This window comes from Astyanax mexicanus, chromosome 4 (genome assembly GCF_023375975.1).
Source record: "Astyanax mexicanus isolate ESR-SI-001 chromosome 4, AstMex3_surface, whole genome shotgun sequence".
NCBI lineage: Eukaryota > Metazoa > Chordata > Actinopteri > Characiformes > Acestrorhamphidae > Astyanax > Astyanax mexicanus.
In genome coordinates this window covers 7,457,098-7,475,143 of record NC_064411.1, presented here as the reverse complement: position 1 = coordinate 7,475,143, position 18,046 = coordinate 7,457,098, and the positions used below count along the sequence as shown (strand labels likewise).

Here is an 18,046-nt window from a genome sequence, read left to right as displayed (position 1 = left end):
GTTTTACCGACCATTATTATTGGAAGCTAGTCTAGTTAAATATCCAAACACAACATTTGCTATTTTACTGACCAAATGTATAATCAAAGCATTTCATGTTTTACTGACTATTATTATTGGTAGCTAGCCTAGCTAAATGTACAAATGTAGCATTTGCTGTTTTAATGACTATTATTATTGTGCAAAATAGTCATTGTATTGGTGTAAATAGTTTAAAAAGAAAAGAAAAGCAGTACAGAGTACATATTTCATTTATTTTCTGTGTTAATGCAAGAAGGTCACTTAAAAGTGATTAAGGGATCTACTGAGGGGAGAAGTGTACAGGTGAGGGTGGAGTAGAGGATTGGAACGGGCCCGCCCACGGGACGAGAGAGAACAGCGGAGATGCGGGAGTAGCAGCGCGGGAGAGGCGAGGAGGAAAAAGTTCCTCACAGGCTGAACTAAATTCACTAATAATCAGTATTAATTAAACTAACCGGTAATTTTAAGGACACTGAAGTCCACACTGAGAGTGTGCTGGTGGATAAAGCTGGGATAATCTCTCTATAAGTGAAGTTCTGTTAGCACTGTTAGCTTAGCCAGCTCGGCTAGCTGTGTTTAGCCTCGTGTATTAGCTGCTCTGCGCTAGCCGTGAACTCACCGCGGTCACGCCATCTGCACTTAGAAAACGCTCGGTCGCGCTATCTACACCGAAAACTGAAGTGCGCGTCTAAACCGTGTTTTACTGTAGCAGCGTGCACAGCGCACCCGGAGGAGCGGAGACTGGCGCTTCTCGTGCAGAGACTAGTTTTACACCTAATTAAACATGATTTAACGAGATCTAATCCACAAATATACACCAGAAAGACCACTTCTTATCTGTAGAACAGTGTAACGTTTTGAAAAGGTTTGGAGTGTTATTAAATAAGTAAATCAAATTGTTATAAAATCACATCCCTAAATTCTTAAAGATCTTATTCTCATGTATCCCAGATATATGTTTGAAGTGATATTGCTGTATCATTTTTGAGTAATTGAATACCAAAACTATCTATTCGGTTTTGTATAAAAAGGATTTCGGAGTGCTATAAATCTAAAAGAAAATCTAATTCTTCTTAAATCAGAACATGAAATCCTTAAAGAATACCTTCCATACTATTTATGTCATGCATGTATACTGATTGTACAGTATCATTTTGGAGTAAATGAATACCAAACTTAGGAAAAATGTATATTCGGTTGTGCATAAACCAGATTTTGGTGTCCTATAAAACCTTCAAATCAAATTGTTATCCAATGAAACCAAGAAAGTCTTGAAGAAAACATTCCATTATATTAATGACATGAGTAACAAGTGATATTACTGTATCATTCTGGAGTAATTGAATACCAAACATAGGAAAAATGTCTATTCGGTTGTGCATAAACCACATTTCAGAGTCCTATAAAACCAGCAAATCAAATTGTTATCCAATGGCACTAACAAAGGCTTGGAAAACACATTCTATACTATTAATAACATATATATCAAGTGATTTTACTGTACCATTTTGGAGTAATTAAATATCAAACATACAAAAAATGTTAATTCACTTTTGCATAAATCAGATTTCAGAGTCCTATAAAACAAGCAAATCAAATTGTTATCCAATGCCACTAAGACATTCTTGAAGAACACATTCCATACTATTAATGACATGAGTAACAAATTATATTACTGTATCATTTTGGAGTAATTGAATACGAAGCTTAGGAAAAATGTCTATTTGGTTGCGCAAAAACCTGATTTTGGAGTCCTGTAAAACCAGCAAATTAAATTGTTATCAAATGCTACTGAGACTGTCTTGAAGAACACATTCCATTCTATTATTGACATGAGTAATAAGTGATATTACTGTATAATTTTGGATTAATTGGATACCAAACTTAGAAAAAAATGTCTATTCAGTTGTGTATAAACCAGATTTTAAGGTCGCATAAAACCAGCAAATCAAATTGTTATCCAATGCCACCAAGACAGTCTTGAAAAACACATTCCATACTATTAATGACATGAGTAACAAGTGATTTTACTGTACCATTTTGGAGTAATTAAATATCAAACATACGAAAAATGTTGATTCAGATTTCAGTCCTACAAACCATTAAATCAAATTGTTATCCAATGCCACTGATAAAGTCTTGAACACCACATTCTATACTATTATTGACATGAGTATCAAGTGATTTTACTGTATCATTTTGAAATAATTGGATACCAAACATGGAAAAAATGTCTATTCGGTTGTGCATAAACCACATTTCAGAGTCCTATAAAACCAGCAAATCAAATCGTTATCCAATGGCACTAACAAAGTCTTGAAGAACACATTCTATACTATTATTGACATGAGTATCAAGTGATTTTACTCTATCATTTTGGAGTAATTGAATACGAAGCTTAGGAAAAATGTCTATTTGGTTGCGCAAAAACCTGATTTTGGAGTCCTGTAAAACCAGCAAATTAAATTGTTATCAAATGCTACTGAGACTGTCTTGAAGAACACATTCCATTCTATTATTGACATGAGTAATAAGTGATATTACTGTATAATTTTGGATTAATTGGATACCAAACTTAGAAAAAAATGTCTATTCAGTTGTGTATAAACCAGATTTTAAGGTCGCATAAAACCAGCAAATCAAATTGTTATCCAATGCCACCAAGACAGTCTTGAAAAACACATTCCATACTATTAATGACATGAGTAACAAGTGATTTTACTGTACCATTTTGGAGTAATTAAATATCAAACATACGAAAAATGTTGATTCAGATTTCAGTCCTACAAACCATTAAATCAAATTGTTATCCAATGCCACTGATAAAGTCTTGAACACCACATTCTATACTATTATTGACATGAGTATCAAGTGATTTTACTGTATCATTTTGAAATAATTGGATACCAAACATGGAAAAAATGTCTATTCGGTTGTGCATAAACCACATTTCAGAGTCCTATAAAACCAGCAAATCAAATCGTTATCCAATGGCACTAACAAAGTCTTGAAGAACACATTCTATACTATTATTGACATGAGTATCAAGTGATTTTACTCTATCATTTTGGAGTAATTGAATACCAGACTTAGGAAAAATTTCTGTTCGGTTGTGCATAAACCAGATTTTAAGGTCCCATAAAACCAGCAAATTACATTGTTATCCAATGCCACCAAGAAAGTCTTGAAGAACACATTGCAAACTATTAATGACATGAGTAACAAATGATATTACTGTATCATTCTGGAGTAATTGGATACCAAGCTTAGGAAAATGTCTATTCAGTTGTGAAAAAACCTGATTTCAGAGTCCTATAAAACCAGCAAATTAAATTGTTATCCAATGCCACCAAGAAATTATTGAAGAACACATTCTATTCTATCAATGACTTGAGTAACAAATGATATAACTGTATCATTTTGGCTTAATTGGAGACCAAACTTAGAATAAATGTCTGTTCGGTTGTGCACAAACCAGATTTTAAGGTCCCATAAAACCAGCATATGAAATTGTTATCCAATGCCACCAAGACATTCTTGAAAATCACATTCCATACTATTAATGACATGAGTAACAAATGATATTACTGTATCATTCTGGAGTAATTGAATACCAAACTTAGGAAAAATGTCTATTCGGTTGTGCATAAACTAGATTTGGGAGTCCTAGAAAACCAGCAAATCAAATTGTTATCCAATGCCACCCATACAGCCTTAAATAACACATTCCATGTTATTAATGACGTGAGTAACAAAGAATTTTACTGTATCATTTTGGAGTAATTGGATACCAAACCTAGGAAAAAATTATCTTTGGTTGTGCATAAACCAGATTTCGGAGTCCTATAAAACCAGCAAATCAAATTGTTATCCAATGCCACTGAGATAGGCTTAAAGAAGACATTTCATACTACGCATAACATGAGTAACAAAGAATATTACTGTATCATTTTGGAGTAATTGGATACCAAACTTAGGAAAAATGTATATTCGGTTGTTCATAAACCAGATTTTGGAGTCCTATAAAACCAGCAAATTAAATTGTTATCCAATGCCACCAATACAGCCTTAAATAACACATTCCATGTTATTAATGACATGAGTAACATAGAATATTACTGTATAATTTTGGAGTAATTGGATACCAAACTTAGGAAAAAATTCTATTTGGTTGTGCATAAACTAGATTTGGGAGTCCTATAAAACCAGCAAGTCAAATTGTTATCCAATGCCACTGAGACAGCCTTAAAGAAGACATTTCATACTATGCATGACATGAGTAACAAAGAATATTACTGTATCATTTTAGAGTAATTGGATACCAAACCTAGGAAAAATGTATATTCAGTTGTTCATAAACCAGATTTCGAAGTCCTATAAAACCAGCAAATCAAATTGTTATCCAATGCCACCAATAAAACCTTAAATAACACATTCCATGTTATTAATGACGTGAGTAACAAAGAATATTACTGTATAATTTTGGAGTAATTGGATACCAAACTTAGGAAAAAATTCTATTTGGTTGTGCATAAACTAGATTTGGGAGTCCTATAAAACCAGCAAATCAAATTGTTATCCAATGACACTGAGACAGCCTTAAAGAAGACATTTCATACTATGCATGACATGAGTAACAAAGAATATTACTGTATCATTTTAGAGTAATTGGATACCAAACCTAAGAAAAATGTATATTCGGTTGTTCATAAACCAGATTTCGGAGTCCTATAAAACCAGCAAATCAAATTGTTATCCAATGCAACTAAGACATTCTTGAAGAACACATTACATACTATTAGTGACGTGAGTAACAAAGAATTTTACTGTATCATTTTGGAGTAATTGGATACCAAACCTAGGAAAAATGTATCTTTGGTTGTGCATAAACCAGATTTGGGAGTCCTATAAAACCAGCAAGTCAAATTGTTATCCAATGCCACTGAGACAGCCTTAAAGAAGACATTTCATACTATGCATGACATGAGTAACAAAGAATATTACTGTATCATTTTAGAGTAATTGGATACCAAACCTAAGAAAAATGTATATTCGGTTGTTCATAAACCAGATTTCTGAGTCCTATAAAACCAGCAAATCAAATTGTTATCCAATGCAACTAAGACATTCTTGAAGAACACATTACATACTATTAGTGACGTGAGTAACAAAGAATTTTACTGTATCATTTTGGAGTAATTGGATACCAAACCTAGGAAAAATGTATCTTTGGTTGTGCATAAACCAGATTTCGGAGTCCTATAAAACCAGCAAATCAAATTGTTATCCAATGCCACTGAGATAGGCTTAAAGAAGACATTTCATACTATGCATGACATGAGTAACAAAGAATATTACTGTATCATTTTGGAGTAATTGGATACCAAACCTAGGAAAAATGTATATTCGGTTGTTCATAAACCAGATTTCGGAGTCCTATAAAACCAGCAAATCAAATTGTTATCCAATGCCACCAATACAGCCTTAAATAACACATTCCATGTTATTAATGACATGAGTAACATAGAATATTACTGTTTAATTTTGGAGTAATTGGATACCAAACTTAGGAAAAAAATCTATTTGGTTGTGCATAAACTAGATTTGGGAGTCCTATAAAACCAGCAAATCAAATTGTTATCCAATGCGACTAAGACATTCTTGAAGAACACATTACATACTATTAGTGACGTGAGTAACAAAGGATATTACTGTATCATTATGGAGTAATTGGATACCAAACCTAGGAAAAATGTATCTTTGGTTGTGCATAAACCAGATTTCGAAGTCCTATAAAACCAGCAAATCAAATTGTTATCCAATGCCACCAATACAACCTTAAATAACACATTCCATGTTATTAATGACGTGAGTAACAAAGAATATTACTGTATAATTTTGGAGTAATTGGATACCAAACTTAGGAAAAAATTCTATTTGGTTGTGCATAAACTAGATTTGGGAGTCCTATAAAACCAGCAAGTCAAATTGTTATCCAATGCCACTGAGACAGCCTTAAAGAAGACATTTCATACTATGCATGACATGAGTAACAAAGAATATTACTGTATCATTTTAGAGTAATTGGATACCAAACCTAAGAAAAATGTATATTCGGTTGTTCATAAACCAGATTTCTGAGTCCTATAAAACCAGCAAATCAAATTGTTATCCAATGCAACTAAGACATTCTTGAAGAACACATTACATACTATTAGTGACGTGAGTAACAAAGAATTTTACTGTATCATTTTGGAGTAATTGGATACCAAACCTAGGAAAAATGTATCTTTGGTTGTGCATAAACCAGATTTCGGAGTCCTATAAAACCAGCAAATCAAATTGTTATCCAATGCCACTGAGATAGGCTTAAAGAAGACATTTCATACTATGCATGACATGAGTAACAAAGAATATTACTGTATCATTTTGGAGTAATTGGATACCAAACCTAGGAAAAATGTATATTCGGTTGTTCATAAACCAGATTTCGGAGTCCTATAAAACCAGCAAATCAAATTGTTATCCAATGCCACCAATACAGCCTTAAATAACACATTCCATGTTATTAATGACATGAGTAACATAGAATATTACTGTTTAATTTTGGAGTAATTGGATACCAAACTTAGGAAAAAAATCTATTTGGTTGTGCATAAACTAGATTTGGGAGTCCTATAAAACCAGCAAATCAAATTGTTATCCAATGCGACTAAGACATTCTTGAAGAACACATTACATACTATTAGTGACGTGAGTAACAAAGGATATTACTGTATCATTATGGAGTAATTGGATACCAAACCTAGGAAAAATGTATCTTTGGTTGTGCATAAACCAGATTTCGAAGTCCTATAAAACCAGCAAATCAAATTGTTATCCAATGCCACCAATACAACCTTAAATAACACATTCCATCCTATTAATGACATGAGTAACAAGTGATATTACTGTATCATTTTGGAGTAATTGGATACCAAACCTAGGAAAAATGTATACTCGGTTGTTCATAAACCACATTTTGGAGTCCTATGAAACCAGCAAATCAAATTGTTATCCAATGCCACCAAGACAGCCTTAAAGAAAACATTCCATATTAGAAATGACATGAGTAACAAAGAATATTACTGTACCATTTTGGAGTAATTGGATACCAAACTTAGAAAAAATGTATATTCGGTTGTGCATAAACCACATTTTGGAGTCCTATAAAACCAGCAAATCAAATTGTTATCCAATGCCACCAAGACAGCCTTAAAGAACACATTCCATACTATGCATGACACGAGTAACAAAGAATATTACTGTATCATTTTGGAGTAATTGGATACCAAACTTTGGAAAAATGTATATTCGGTTGTGGATGAACCAGATTTCAGAGTCCTGTAAAACCAGCAAATCAAATTGTTATCCAATGCCACCAAGACAGGCTTAAAGAACACATTCCATCCTATTAATGACATGAGTAACAAGTGATATTACTGTATCATTTTGGATTAATTATATACCAAACTTAGAAAAAAAATATATTCGGTTGTGCATAAACCAGATTTCAGAGTCCTATAAAACCAGCAAATCAAATTGTTATCCAATGGCACCAAGACAGCCTTAAAGAACACATTCTATTCTCTTAATGACGTGAGTAACAAAGAATATTACTGTATCATTTTGGAGTAATTGGATAACAAACTTAGGAAAAATTTCTATTCAGTTGTGCATAAACCAGATTTGGGAGTCCTATAAAACCAGCAAATCAAATTGTTATCCAATGCCACTAATAAAGTCTTGAAAAGCATATTCTATCCTATTATTGACATGAGTATCAAGTGATTTCACTGTATCATTTTGGAGTAATTGGATACCAAACATAGAAAAAATGTATATTGGGTTGTGCATAAACCAGTTTTGGGAGTCTTATAAAACCAGCAAATTAAATTGTTATCCAATGGCACCAAGACAACCTTAAATAACTCATTCCATATTAATAAAGACATGAGTAAAAAGAATATTACTGTATCATTTTGGAGTAATTGGATACAAAACATAGAAAAAATGTCTATTTGGTTGTGCATATACCAGTTTTGGGAGTCCTATAAAACCAGAAAATCAAATTGTTATCCAATGCCACTGAGACAGCCTTAAAGAACACATTCCACACTATTGACATGACATGAATGACATGAATATCAAGTGATATTACTGTACCATTTTGGACTGAATTAATACCAAACTTAGGAAAAATGTCTATTCGGTTGTGCATAAAGCACATTTCAGAGTCCTGTAAAACCACCACATCAAATTGCTATCCAGTGCCACTAAGAGATTCTTGAAGAATACATTCCATACTAGTAATGACATGAGTAACAAGTGATATTACTGTATAATGTTGGAGTATACCAAACTTAGAAAAAGTGGTAATTTGGTTGTGCATAAACCAGATTTCACAGTCCTATAAAACCAGCAAATCAAATTGTTATCCAATGCCACTAATAAAGTCTTGAAAAACACATTCTATACTATGAATGACATGAGTATCAAGTGATATTACTGTATCATTTTGCAGTATTGAATAACAAACATAGGAAGCCATATTTTGGAGTCCTATACAACCAGGAAATTAAATTGTTATCCCATGACTTAAAGAAAACCTTGAAGTCCATATTCTTTACTATTAATGGCATGAGTAACAAGTGATATAATTGTACCATTTTGGAGTAATTGGATACCAAACATAGATAACATTTCTATTTGGTTGTGCTTAAACCAGAGTGCTTTTAATACAGCAAATCAAATTGTTATCCAAAGACCCAAAGAAAACCTTGAAGAACATATTCAATGCTATTAATGACTTGCATATGAAGTGATATTGCTGTAGCATTTTGGAGTAATTGGATACTAAACTTAGGAAAAATGTCTATTCGCTTTTGCATAAATCGGATTTTACAGTCCTATAAAACCAGCAAATCAAATTGTTATCCAATAAAACCAAGAAAGTCTTGATAAACACATAACATACTAGTAATGGCATGAGTAACAAGTGATATTACTGTATTATTTTGGAGTATATGAATACCAAACTTAGAAAAAATGTCTATTCAGTTGTGAATAAACCAGATTTTGGAGTGCTATAAAACATTAACTTGTTTTCCAATGTCACCAAGAAAACCTTTAAGAATACATTCCGTACTATTGATGAAATTCTTATCAAATTATGTTACTGTATCATTTTGGAATACTTGTATACCAAAGTTAGAAAAAGTGTCTATTAATTTTTTTACAAAACAGATTTTTGGAGTCCTATGAATCTAATCCAGACATATTCCATACTTGAACATATATAAGTGTCAAGTGATATGACTGTAGGATCTTGGAGCCATGCAATTGCAGTATTATAATTAAGTTTTTCTACTAGTATTACTTTTAATGTTTGTGCAGTTTCATGGTAAATAAAACTGTAAAAATATGTTTTGTGCATTATGTGTAGTTTTTTGCATGGTGTAATCTTGTTGCCTGTTGTTTAACATTACTCCACTCCATTCACTTCATTCCACCAAAGTCAGTGTCTTTCCACTGTCTTCAGGTCAAGTCATCTAGGCCAGGTTGCTATGACAACTCTAATTGGGAACACCCCTTTAGGTGACAGGATTTCTCACCCCCTGTTTAGAGGGGGGGAACTCCACACTGTACCTAAATAAAAATAAAAATATCATTTTAAACTTCATATTTATAACTACATTTGTTTTTCATTTTTGCAATATTAAATTTGAAGCAGCCCTTTTTGTAACTAATGGGCTAGTAATATAAAAAAATGGGCTTTCTTAGTGGAGGAATGTTACCCCAATGTTTGGTTCAGTCCATGTGCTTAGGGTCATCAACAGGTAAAGTCCTTCCAGAACTCTTCCAGACTCTGGACTGAAGCATCATGTCATATTGTTTAATTTCTTTTATATACTGTTACATAATAAACCTGTAGTGACAAATCAGAACAAACATATCATGGATCCAAGCGAGAATAAAAGGTGAGTTATTCCTTTTTATACACTATTGCCAGATTTTTATGACTATTTTATCATTGAATATTTTAGTTATACATTTAAAGTTTTTTTGTTGATGAACAGTTTTACATATTTCTGCCTTGTTTCAGCATAAACATTGTTATCGAGTAATTACTATGTTGTATGTGATACACTTTTACTGTGATTTTTGAAGCTAGCCATGTTACACTTTCATGAAAGCAAGGAAATTCAAGTTAATTCTTCTTTACTAAGTAAATATTTACTAACATTCCTTTATAATTAAGCTACTTTTTCATGTTATTATACTTTGCATAATGTAGTTTTATTTTATGTTTTAATACCTTTATTTAATGTTTTCCCTCTAGAACAATCACATTTAAAACATTTGGAAAGGTATGTAATTGCATTTTAGTACATATTTTATGTGTGTTTGTGTGTGTGTGTGTGTGTGTGTGTGTGATTTAGAATTAATGCCATTAAAGAAATGCCACATATAAAAACATTGTATTTTTTTACTCAACAGAGCAGGAAATTGAAGATTTCTTTAGAAGATATTTCCAAGCAGATTCAGTTGATTCAGAGCTCATCAAGACAGCATAGAAAATGTGAATCTCCACTGAAAGATCATGGCTTTTGGGCAGGGCTGTGCACAGTCCTAGGAGTACCCAATACATCAACAAATAGGTACCGACTTAGAAGAGCACACTTCAGCCACTGTAAGGTATGGGTCAAACCTTGTATGTAACAATTTTATAGGTGTAATATGCAAATATAATTTGACCTGTCATGTTCTTCCTCATAACATGTTTTGAAGCAACCAGGGTATAACAATAAAAAATATAAAAGGGAAATCTGTTATGTTTTTCCAAACATCAAGAACTACAATATACTGTGAGCACTGTACTGATAATCACTATACTGATTGATATTAATGTTTGTTATATATTCTTAGGATTTAGTTACAGGAGAAGCTGTGAATAATTTGAAAGATGTGCAGGAGGTAAAAGATGCGCAGAAGGTGGAAGACATCCAGGAAGAGGAGGATGTGCAGGAGAAGGATACTGATGTGCAGGAGGTGGAAGACATCCAGGAGGAGGATGTGCAGGAGTTGGAAGATGTACATGTGGTAAAAGATGTGCCAGAGAAAGAAAATGTGGAGAAAGTGGTACATGTACAGAAGGGAAAAGGCGTGGAAATTGATAATGTACAGGAGGTGGAAGACATCCAGGTGGGGAAGGATGTGCAGGAGGAGGATGATGTGCAGGAGGAGGATGATGTGCAGGAGGAGGATTCCAGTGATGACAGTAAGGAGGAATTCTTTACCCAGCATCTTCCATTACCTCCAACATTCTTTTTCATTCCACATTCAGCTTGGAGAAATCTACGAAAAAATCAAAGAAAGAATCACTTTAAGGGATTGCAATGGACAAATATTTTTGCAAAAGGCATTCGATCTGTACACCCATGTTGCAGTTTTGCATTTTTAGGCCACAGAGTTAAAGTCATTGGATCAAAAAGGAACGCACCCCTTTTTAAATGCTCGGGGTATTGTACATTCAGTGACTGCCCAGTTGAAGTAGACGTTGTTGTGTACAGTGAAGCTACACTTAAAGCACATGTGTTCTTCAGAGGGGAAATGGTAGTGCACAGCAAAACTGAGCTGAAAAGACGACCTGTCAGAGCAGAAGAACAAACCAGAATAAGTCAGCAGCTTGTAAACATGCTTCCAAGAGCTCTGTATCTAGAAAACATGCATAAATTAAAGACTTCTGTTCTTGAGTCTGGATGCAGGGATGAAGCTCCAACTCCTGGTGTTCTGAAGTCTATCTCCTGGAGACAAAGAAACAAAAAGAGGAAACATCAGAATGAAGTTTTAAGTCTTCAGAAAATGGTAGAGGAAAAAATTGACTCACCTTGTGAGGTGCTACAAAAAGTATCCCTGCTCCCTAAAGGGGTAATGCTCTGGTCCAAGAAAAGCATTGACATTTTCCACAAACGTTCAAAAGAGGACATTGTGTATCTGGATGCAACAGGGAGCATTCTAAAGAAAACAAAACACAGCTCAGGACCCTTCTATGTTTATGAGCTTGTAGTGAGAAACCAAAGTAAAGGCTCTCCTCCTTTCCCTGTAGCAACATATGTGACATGTGACCACACAACTGCGTCTGTATGGTATTTTCTTAGTTCATTTCAAACTGATCATGTCAGACTTCATGGACACAGAAGCACAAAACCAGTGATGTTTGTGTGTGATGGCTCTATGGTCCTCATGCAGGCCATATCACAAGTATTTTGCCAAACAAACCTCAATGATTTGCTGCTGAAGTACTTCAACATAGTAACTGGAAAAGGCACTGTAGAAGACTTCAGTCACCCCATTCTTCACCGCTGTTTAAGCCACATAATGAAGAACGCAAAAACGCTGTGCAAAAAACAGTGAGTAAAGTTTTTATCAGTAATAATTAATTTATTTTATATGTAATGTGTATCAAATAACATTTCGATGCTGTCCATTTCTTCCTTAGTGTACCCAATCATTACAAGCTGGCCATGCACACATTTGGCCTTTTGACTTCCGCAAGCTCATTGGCAGACCTGGATGAAATGCTTCTCAGCTGCACTGTACTGTTCTCCAGCCCATGCAGTTCTGAGAATGTTGAGAAAAACTTTCTCAACCTACAAACAATGCTAACTGCTTTTGGAGACTCACCTGTCAATGACAAGATGATTGTTGCTGTGGACTTTGAGGTACAGAATAAACTTTGTGTTCTTTTTAATATTTGATGATTACCCAAATGATAATTATAGTATATGTATTATAGTATATTATTATAGTATATAATATTATATGTACTATAGTAATGTGTTGCACTTTTTTTAGGACATCACATTTCAAACTCCTTTTCGGAGACATTTCAGGACTGTCATCGAAAGTGCACCCCTAGACCTAGAAGGGCCTCCCAATGAGTACTATTCCAAGACGTTCATCAATTCCCTGGCTACAAACTTCTTGCCTCATGCAGCACTGTGGACCAGTATGATGCTGGGTAGGTTATATCTTTATATAATATAATGTTCAGCTGATATTCACATAATTTATGCAGTGCTTTCCTTTTTAAAAAGGCCCAGACTTAGACATACTTCTAAATTCTTTCTAGGTGACCTGGGAAGGCATGGCAAAGGACTTCCTTATGAAAATTTTTCCAAAAAATTTTCCAAAATTTCAAAAAAGACTGCCCAGGTAAAGTATAAATATATATATAGTATATACAGTATATATATATATGTATTTTTTTTACACAGGCTACTGCAATTCGTATGATATATTACTGTAATAAATGACCATTTATTTTCAGAATTTCACAAAAGACAATAAGACCCAAGGGATTATGGAGAAGAGCCAGTGGGATCTTAAACAAATCCGCTTTCAAAGACGACGCCTGACGAGACTTGATGACTTTGTCACAACATACCAGGACACACACATTGCTCTTTTAAGAGAATTTGCTGATGTGGAAAAAACAAGAAGAAGGGTTTGTTTAAAAATACATTAGCCATTTACACTATATCATAAATGTAATAGTGACATTATATATGCAATTGATTATTGACGTATACAGCATGGATTTACATAATATGAACTATTAAAAGGGTACTTGTAGATGGTTTTCAGACATAACAAATTAGTAAATAATAAATACAGTGCATCTATTTAGCTATTAATAATGTGTCAGGTGATCTCATATAAGACATTTCAATAATTAGTATTTGGTGCATTTTGTATATAAATTTGTTCATTTTGATTATGTTAGAACAATCTACAGTTATTGTCAACATTATAGACACATTCAATATGCCACCATTTTATTTATCATTTTCTTTCTAATAATCTTAATTTGATTGCTGATTGCATTACAACAACCAAAACAACCAAATATCTAAATGAAATATAATTTTCTAATCATATTTGTCAATTTCTAGGTGTACAGAATACAGACAGAGAAGTGGAAGCAAAGAAAGAGAAACAAGAGGGGAGTTTATGTCAGCCCTATAAGAACCCCATTTCTCTTGAAATCAAAACAAGTTTCAAAGGTAACTGTGAGTATTTAAGTTACTTATTGATAACTGGACTTTTTAAGGTTTTATATAATGATTCAGTTTACAATACAATTATATTTTTGTTTAATTTGCAATATATGTAGATATATACAACATAAGATAAAATGCTGTCATACTAACATAGAGCAAGACTGTGTGCTATTGTCATAATTGTCATTGTAATTCTGTCATTTTGACAGAATATAATATATTCTATAGTATGCAAGTAGTGAAACTCAAACTAAACTCTAGAAACAAACACAAAACAAACAACAGTCCTTCTTTTTTCTGTACAAGAAGTGTATATTACTATTTTATTTTTTATTATACATTCTATTGATACATTCTAATTCTATTCTTCAATCTGTTATTTTTACTTCTTCAAACAGGAGACAACATCTTCAGTGACTACCGCATGTGTCTTACCCGAAGCTAACATCCAGGAGTCAAAAACAGCCAAGTCCCCAGATAATGACAAGCTAAAAATACCTTCTTCTGAGGTGTGTGTTTTGTTGTTTATTAATGATGAACTAGTCTTTATCTAGTCCTGTTTGACATTTACATATTTTTTACATTTACATTTGCAAGAGGTAAAGAGGATGAAATGGGTTGAACCTTTTTTCTTATTAAACTACTCCAATGACAGAGCCTTTTTCATATCTCCACCCCAAAACCAGAAGGGTGAACAATGCTACAGTAAACTAAACCAAACTAAACTCTAGAAACAAAAAACTAAACAAACAACAGACCAACTTTTTTTCTGTACAAGAAGTGTATATTACTATCATTAAATGAATGATGTTTAAAATCAATTTTTCACTTATTTTTTTAGTTATATTATTTCAATTATTCAACGATGATCAGAAGTTGACATATTAAAATACACTCATCATCAAAAATAGTTGCACCCACAAGAAGATAAAAGGTAGAATATACACTGCATAGAATGGATTATTAAGGGACAACATTAGAAACCACAGCGAAAATGACTGGCATGTTGCGCTACACATTGGTTTCACATGTTACTCATGACTTCTGTATTGTTGTGTCTTGTGTAGCTCAATAAATATAAACATAAACAATATAAATATAAACAAGAGTTGCCATATGAGACAAAATGTTTAATCGTTTAATCTGTTATTAAGCTTTATTTTCCTTCCAAATAAGGTTGTCTTTTTATGATGTACATGTTACTTATGTGTTTAACATGACTTTAAGTGAGTTAAATAAACAACTACAATTTGAATATAAAACATTTTAAAGATAACCTTATGCAATTCACTGTCTAATATAAATGATCTAAAATATATTTCCACAGAGAGATCTGGTGACATTGATTACGTCTACTCCGTCCACATCTTGTGAACCTTCAACTTCCCTGGTTCAAAGAGAGAAAAAAACAACAAAGAAAAAAAGAGGGACAGTTCATACTGAGGTAATTACTTGAGTTGTAATGTGTAATGTATGTGTGACGTTAATAATAATATTTAATCAATGATCTTGGCTTAATCATTAAGGAACAAAACATATTAAATAAGTTGAGTATTAAACTGCACATTTAAATATTCTTGTGATAAATTAAAATAAAATGCAATTTCAAACATAACTAATAACTAAGTAATTACAATAATTATTTGCCAAAATATTATATTATTTTTTCCATGTACTGTCAAACATTATGGATTTCTGGCTTATTGTTGACATTGCTTTATGCATTTGTGTTGGTACATTTTTGTCAAACAGAAAAGCTCAGTAAAGGAAACTGCAGAGAAGAGGGGAAACCACGGGCCAATCTGGGGAAATTATTCACCCCAAGGAGTAATTCCCACTGGCAGATTGTCTAGACCAGTATCCATTCACCATGACCAGATGATAAGCATTCTGGATCCCCACACATGGCTAACAAGTGATGAAATGGATTCGGCTTCCTATTACATGGCACAGAAATATGCTAGTACTGATGGCTTTCAGTCGTCCCTTCTTTTTTCAGCACTTCGCCGTGGAGGCATTGTTGGTACACCAAGAAAGCCATTTGTCCAGATACTAAACATCAATGATAATCATTGGATTGCTGCAAGCAACATTTTTTGTGGGTCAAATGAGGTGTGCATTTACGACAGCTTGAACACAACAATTAATAAGACAACCCAACAAATGCTCTCTTGGATGCTTCGGCCAGAGGCACCGCATTTTGTCCTTAGAAAACCTGCTGTGCAGATTCAGCACTCGGGTAGTAACTGTGGAGTTCTTGCACTGGCATTTGCGGCAGCTCTCTGTGAACGTATTAGGCCTGAAGAGTGCCAATTCAGGGAGAAAGAACTCAGGCAAAGACTCTACAGAGGATTGGTGGAAAAAAGAGTGCCAGAATTTCCTTTTGAAAAAGCACAGGCAAAGCCAGAAAGGGAGGCAGTTCAAGTTGAAGTCTATTGTGTTTGTAGAACCTCACACAACAATGAGGTGATGGTCCAATGCAGCAAGTGCAATGCCTGGTACCACCCAAACTGTGTTCCTGTCCCCAGCAGTGCCTTGGACACAACAATGGAGGAATGGCACTGTCAAAATTGTAAAGCATGAAGGACTGTGGAAAGCAGGTGTAAAATACCAAGCAGGGAAATTGTGCTTTTCTAAATCACCTAAAGTGTGTTTGTGTGTGTGTGTAATTAAATATGTTAAAGTTTGTGGTGAAAATGAGTGATTTTGGTGGTGGAATTGAGTTCAGTTTTTAAATAATCATTATTAAATCTAACTAGATGTGTACTGATGCATGATTTCAGTTATATTTCTTATTTCTTAACTACTCCATTTCCTACAGGAAAATCATTTAAGTGATAATTATTATTAGAAAGTGTTTTACTGATTGTACAACAACTTAAATTGCTTGTTTAATAGGATTGCAAATTGTGGTCCATACAGGACAGAATAGATACTTTTTTGTTTGACAAAATAGTATTCCAAATTGATACAGTAATATAAATGAATACGTACATAATTAATAACTTAGAATGTCTTCTTCAAGGATGTTATGGTGTTTTTGGTCTTGTAAATTAGAGAGAAAATGGAGTACACATTAGAAATAAAATTACAAAAAAATAAATATCACTTGTTACTTACAAAACTAATGGAAAGTGTGGTTTAAGGATTTCATGGTCTTATTTGATAAATATTTGACTCCAAGTATGATTTATGCAAAAGCCAATAGAAAGGTTTTTGGTGTTTGGTGTGTGATAACTCCAAAATTATTTAGTAACATCACCTGACACAAAAATCATTAATAGTAAGGAAAGAGTTCTTCAATGGTTTTATGGTATTTCATAAGTCTTTGATGTGCAAGTTTAATGGTACTCCATAAACTGCCCCATAAAAACCAAAGGGACATTTGAAAACATTTGGCATCCCATTACTCAAACATGCTACAGTAATGTTACTTGATACTTAAAAACATATTATACTGAATGTCTTCTTGAAGGACATCATGCTGTTGATTATGGATTTGTGGTTTAATAGCACTCCAAAATCTGGTTTCTGCACAATCAAGTTTCGTATCCAATTACTCTAAAATGATACAGTATTATGACTTGATGTCAATGTCATTAATAGGATGGAATGTGCTCTTCAAAGTTTTCTTGGAGTAATTGGATAATAATTTGATTTGCTGGTTTTTGTAGCACTCCAAAATCTGTTTTGTGCACAAACAAATAGACATTTTTGGTATTTAATTACTCCAAAATGATATTACTTGTTAATCATGTTATTAGGTTTTCTTGGTGACATTGGATAACAATTAGATTTTTTGGGACTCTTAAATCTGGTTTAGATAAAGTGAATGGACACTTTCTTAAGTTTGGCATCCATTTACTCCAAAATGATAAACTAATATTACTTGTTATGAATGTCCTTAGTAATACATAATG

At 33.3% G+C, this 18,046-nt stretch overlaps 7 protein-coding genes across 15 annotated transcripts in view; 4 read left to right on the top strand and 3 right to left on the bottom strand.

Moving 5' to 3' along the window:
• Nucleotides 1–18,046, bottom strand: part of LOC125801377 (zinc finger protein 239-like) — a 503,775-nt gene that overhangs the window by 137,379 nt on the left and 348,350 nt on the right. The gene's annotated exons all lie outside the window — the stretch shown is intronic.
• Nucleotides 1–18,046, bottom strand: part of LOC125801286 (zinc finger protein 239-like) — a 297,606-nt gene that overhangs the window by 74,518 nt on the left and 205,042 nt on the right. The window lies entirely within an intron of this gene.
• LOC125801152 (uncharacterized) overlaps nt 1–18,046 on the top strand; it is a 261,943-nt gene that overhangs the window by 85,018 nt on the left and 158,879 nt on the right. The gene's annotated exons all lie outside the window — the stretch shown is intronic.
• The window catches only part of LOC111189801 (uncharacterized), a 253,995-nt gene that overhangs the window by 92,818 nt on the left and 143,131 nt on the right, over nt 1–18,046 (top strand). The gene's annotated exons all lie outside the window — the stretch shown is intronic.
• The window catches only part of LOC111188821 (zinc finger protein 658B-like), a 241,480-nt gene that overhangs the window by 137,379 nt on the left and 86,055 nt on the right, over nt 1–18,046 (bottom strand). The window lies entirely within an intron of this gene.
• LOC125801657 (uncharacterized) lies at nt 10,448–12,277 on the top strand. The gene is made up of 3 exons (XM_049478441.1): nt 10,448–10,758; nt 10,990–11,953; nt 12,222–12,277. Exons 1-3 carry the CDS (start codon nt 10,522–10,524, stop codon nt 12,275–12,277), a joined length of 1,257 nt encoding a protein of 418 aa, XP_049334398.1. The 5' UTR covers nt 10,448–10,521.
• LOC125801127 (uncharacterized) lies at nt 12,075–16,837 on the top strand. 3 transcript variants are annotated; one of them, XM_049477274.1, is made up of 9 exons: nt 12,075–12,473; nt 12,563–12,785; nt 12,919–13,084; nt 13,196–13,278; nt 13,394–13,570; nt 14,019–14,129; nt 14,525–14,635; nt 15,454–15,570; nt 15,879–16,837. In XM_049477274.1, the coding sequence occupies exons 1-9, from the start codon at nt 12,277–12,279 to the stop codon at nt 16,707–16,709; spliced, it is 2,016 nt and encodes a 671-aa protein (XP_049333231.1). In that variant the 5' UTR covers nt 12,075–12,276; the 3' UTR covers nt 16,710–16,837. The 3 variants fall into 3 exon arrangements, with proteins under 3 accessions (XP_049333231.1, XP_049333234.1, XP_049333233.1); XM_049477277.1 differs by having other exon boundaries at nt 15,884–16,062; XM_049477276.1 differs by lacking the exon at nt 12,075–12,473 and having other exon boundaries at nt 12,697–12,785; nt 12,948–13,084.

Bases quoted from the DNA above. Each gene is read 5' to 3' on its own strand.
- LOC125801657 (XM_049478441.1), top strand. From the start codon at position 10,522: ATGCCACATATAAAAACATTGTATTTTTTTACTCAACAGAGCAGGAAA. The intron at 10,759-10,989 runs GTATGGGTCAAA...ATATATTCTTAG, and splicing joins CACACTTCAGCCACTGTAAG to GATTTAGTTACAGGAGAAGC. The intron at 11,954-12,221 runs GTGAGGTGCTAC...GTATTTTCTTAG, and splicing joins GGAAAAAATTGACTCACCTT to TTCATTTCAAACTGATCATG.
- LOC125801127 (XM_049477274.1), top strand. From the start codon at position 12,277: ATGTTTGTGTGTGATGGCTCTATGGTCCTCATGCAGGCCATATCACAA. The intron at 14,130-14,524 runs GTAACTGTGAGT...TTCTTCAAACAG, and splicing joins AATCAAAACAAGTTTCAAAG to GAGACAACATCTTCAGTGAC. The intron at 14,636-15,453 runs GTGTGTGTTTTG...ATATTTCCACAG, and splicing joins TAAAAATACCTTCTTCTGAG to AGAGATCTGGTGACATTGAT.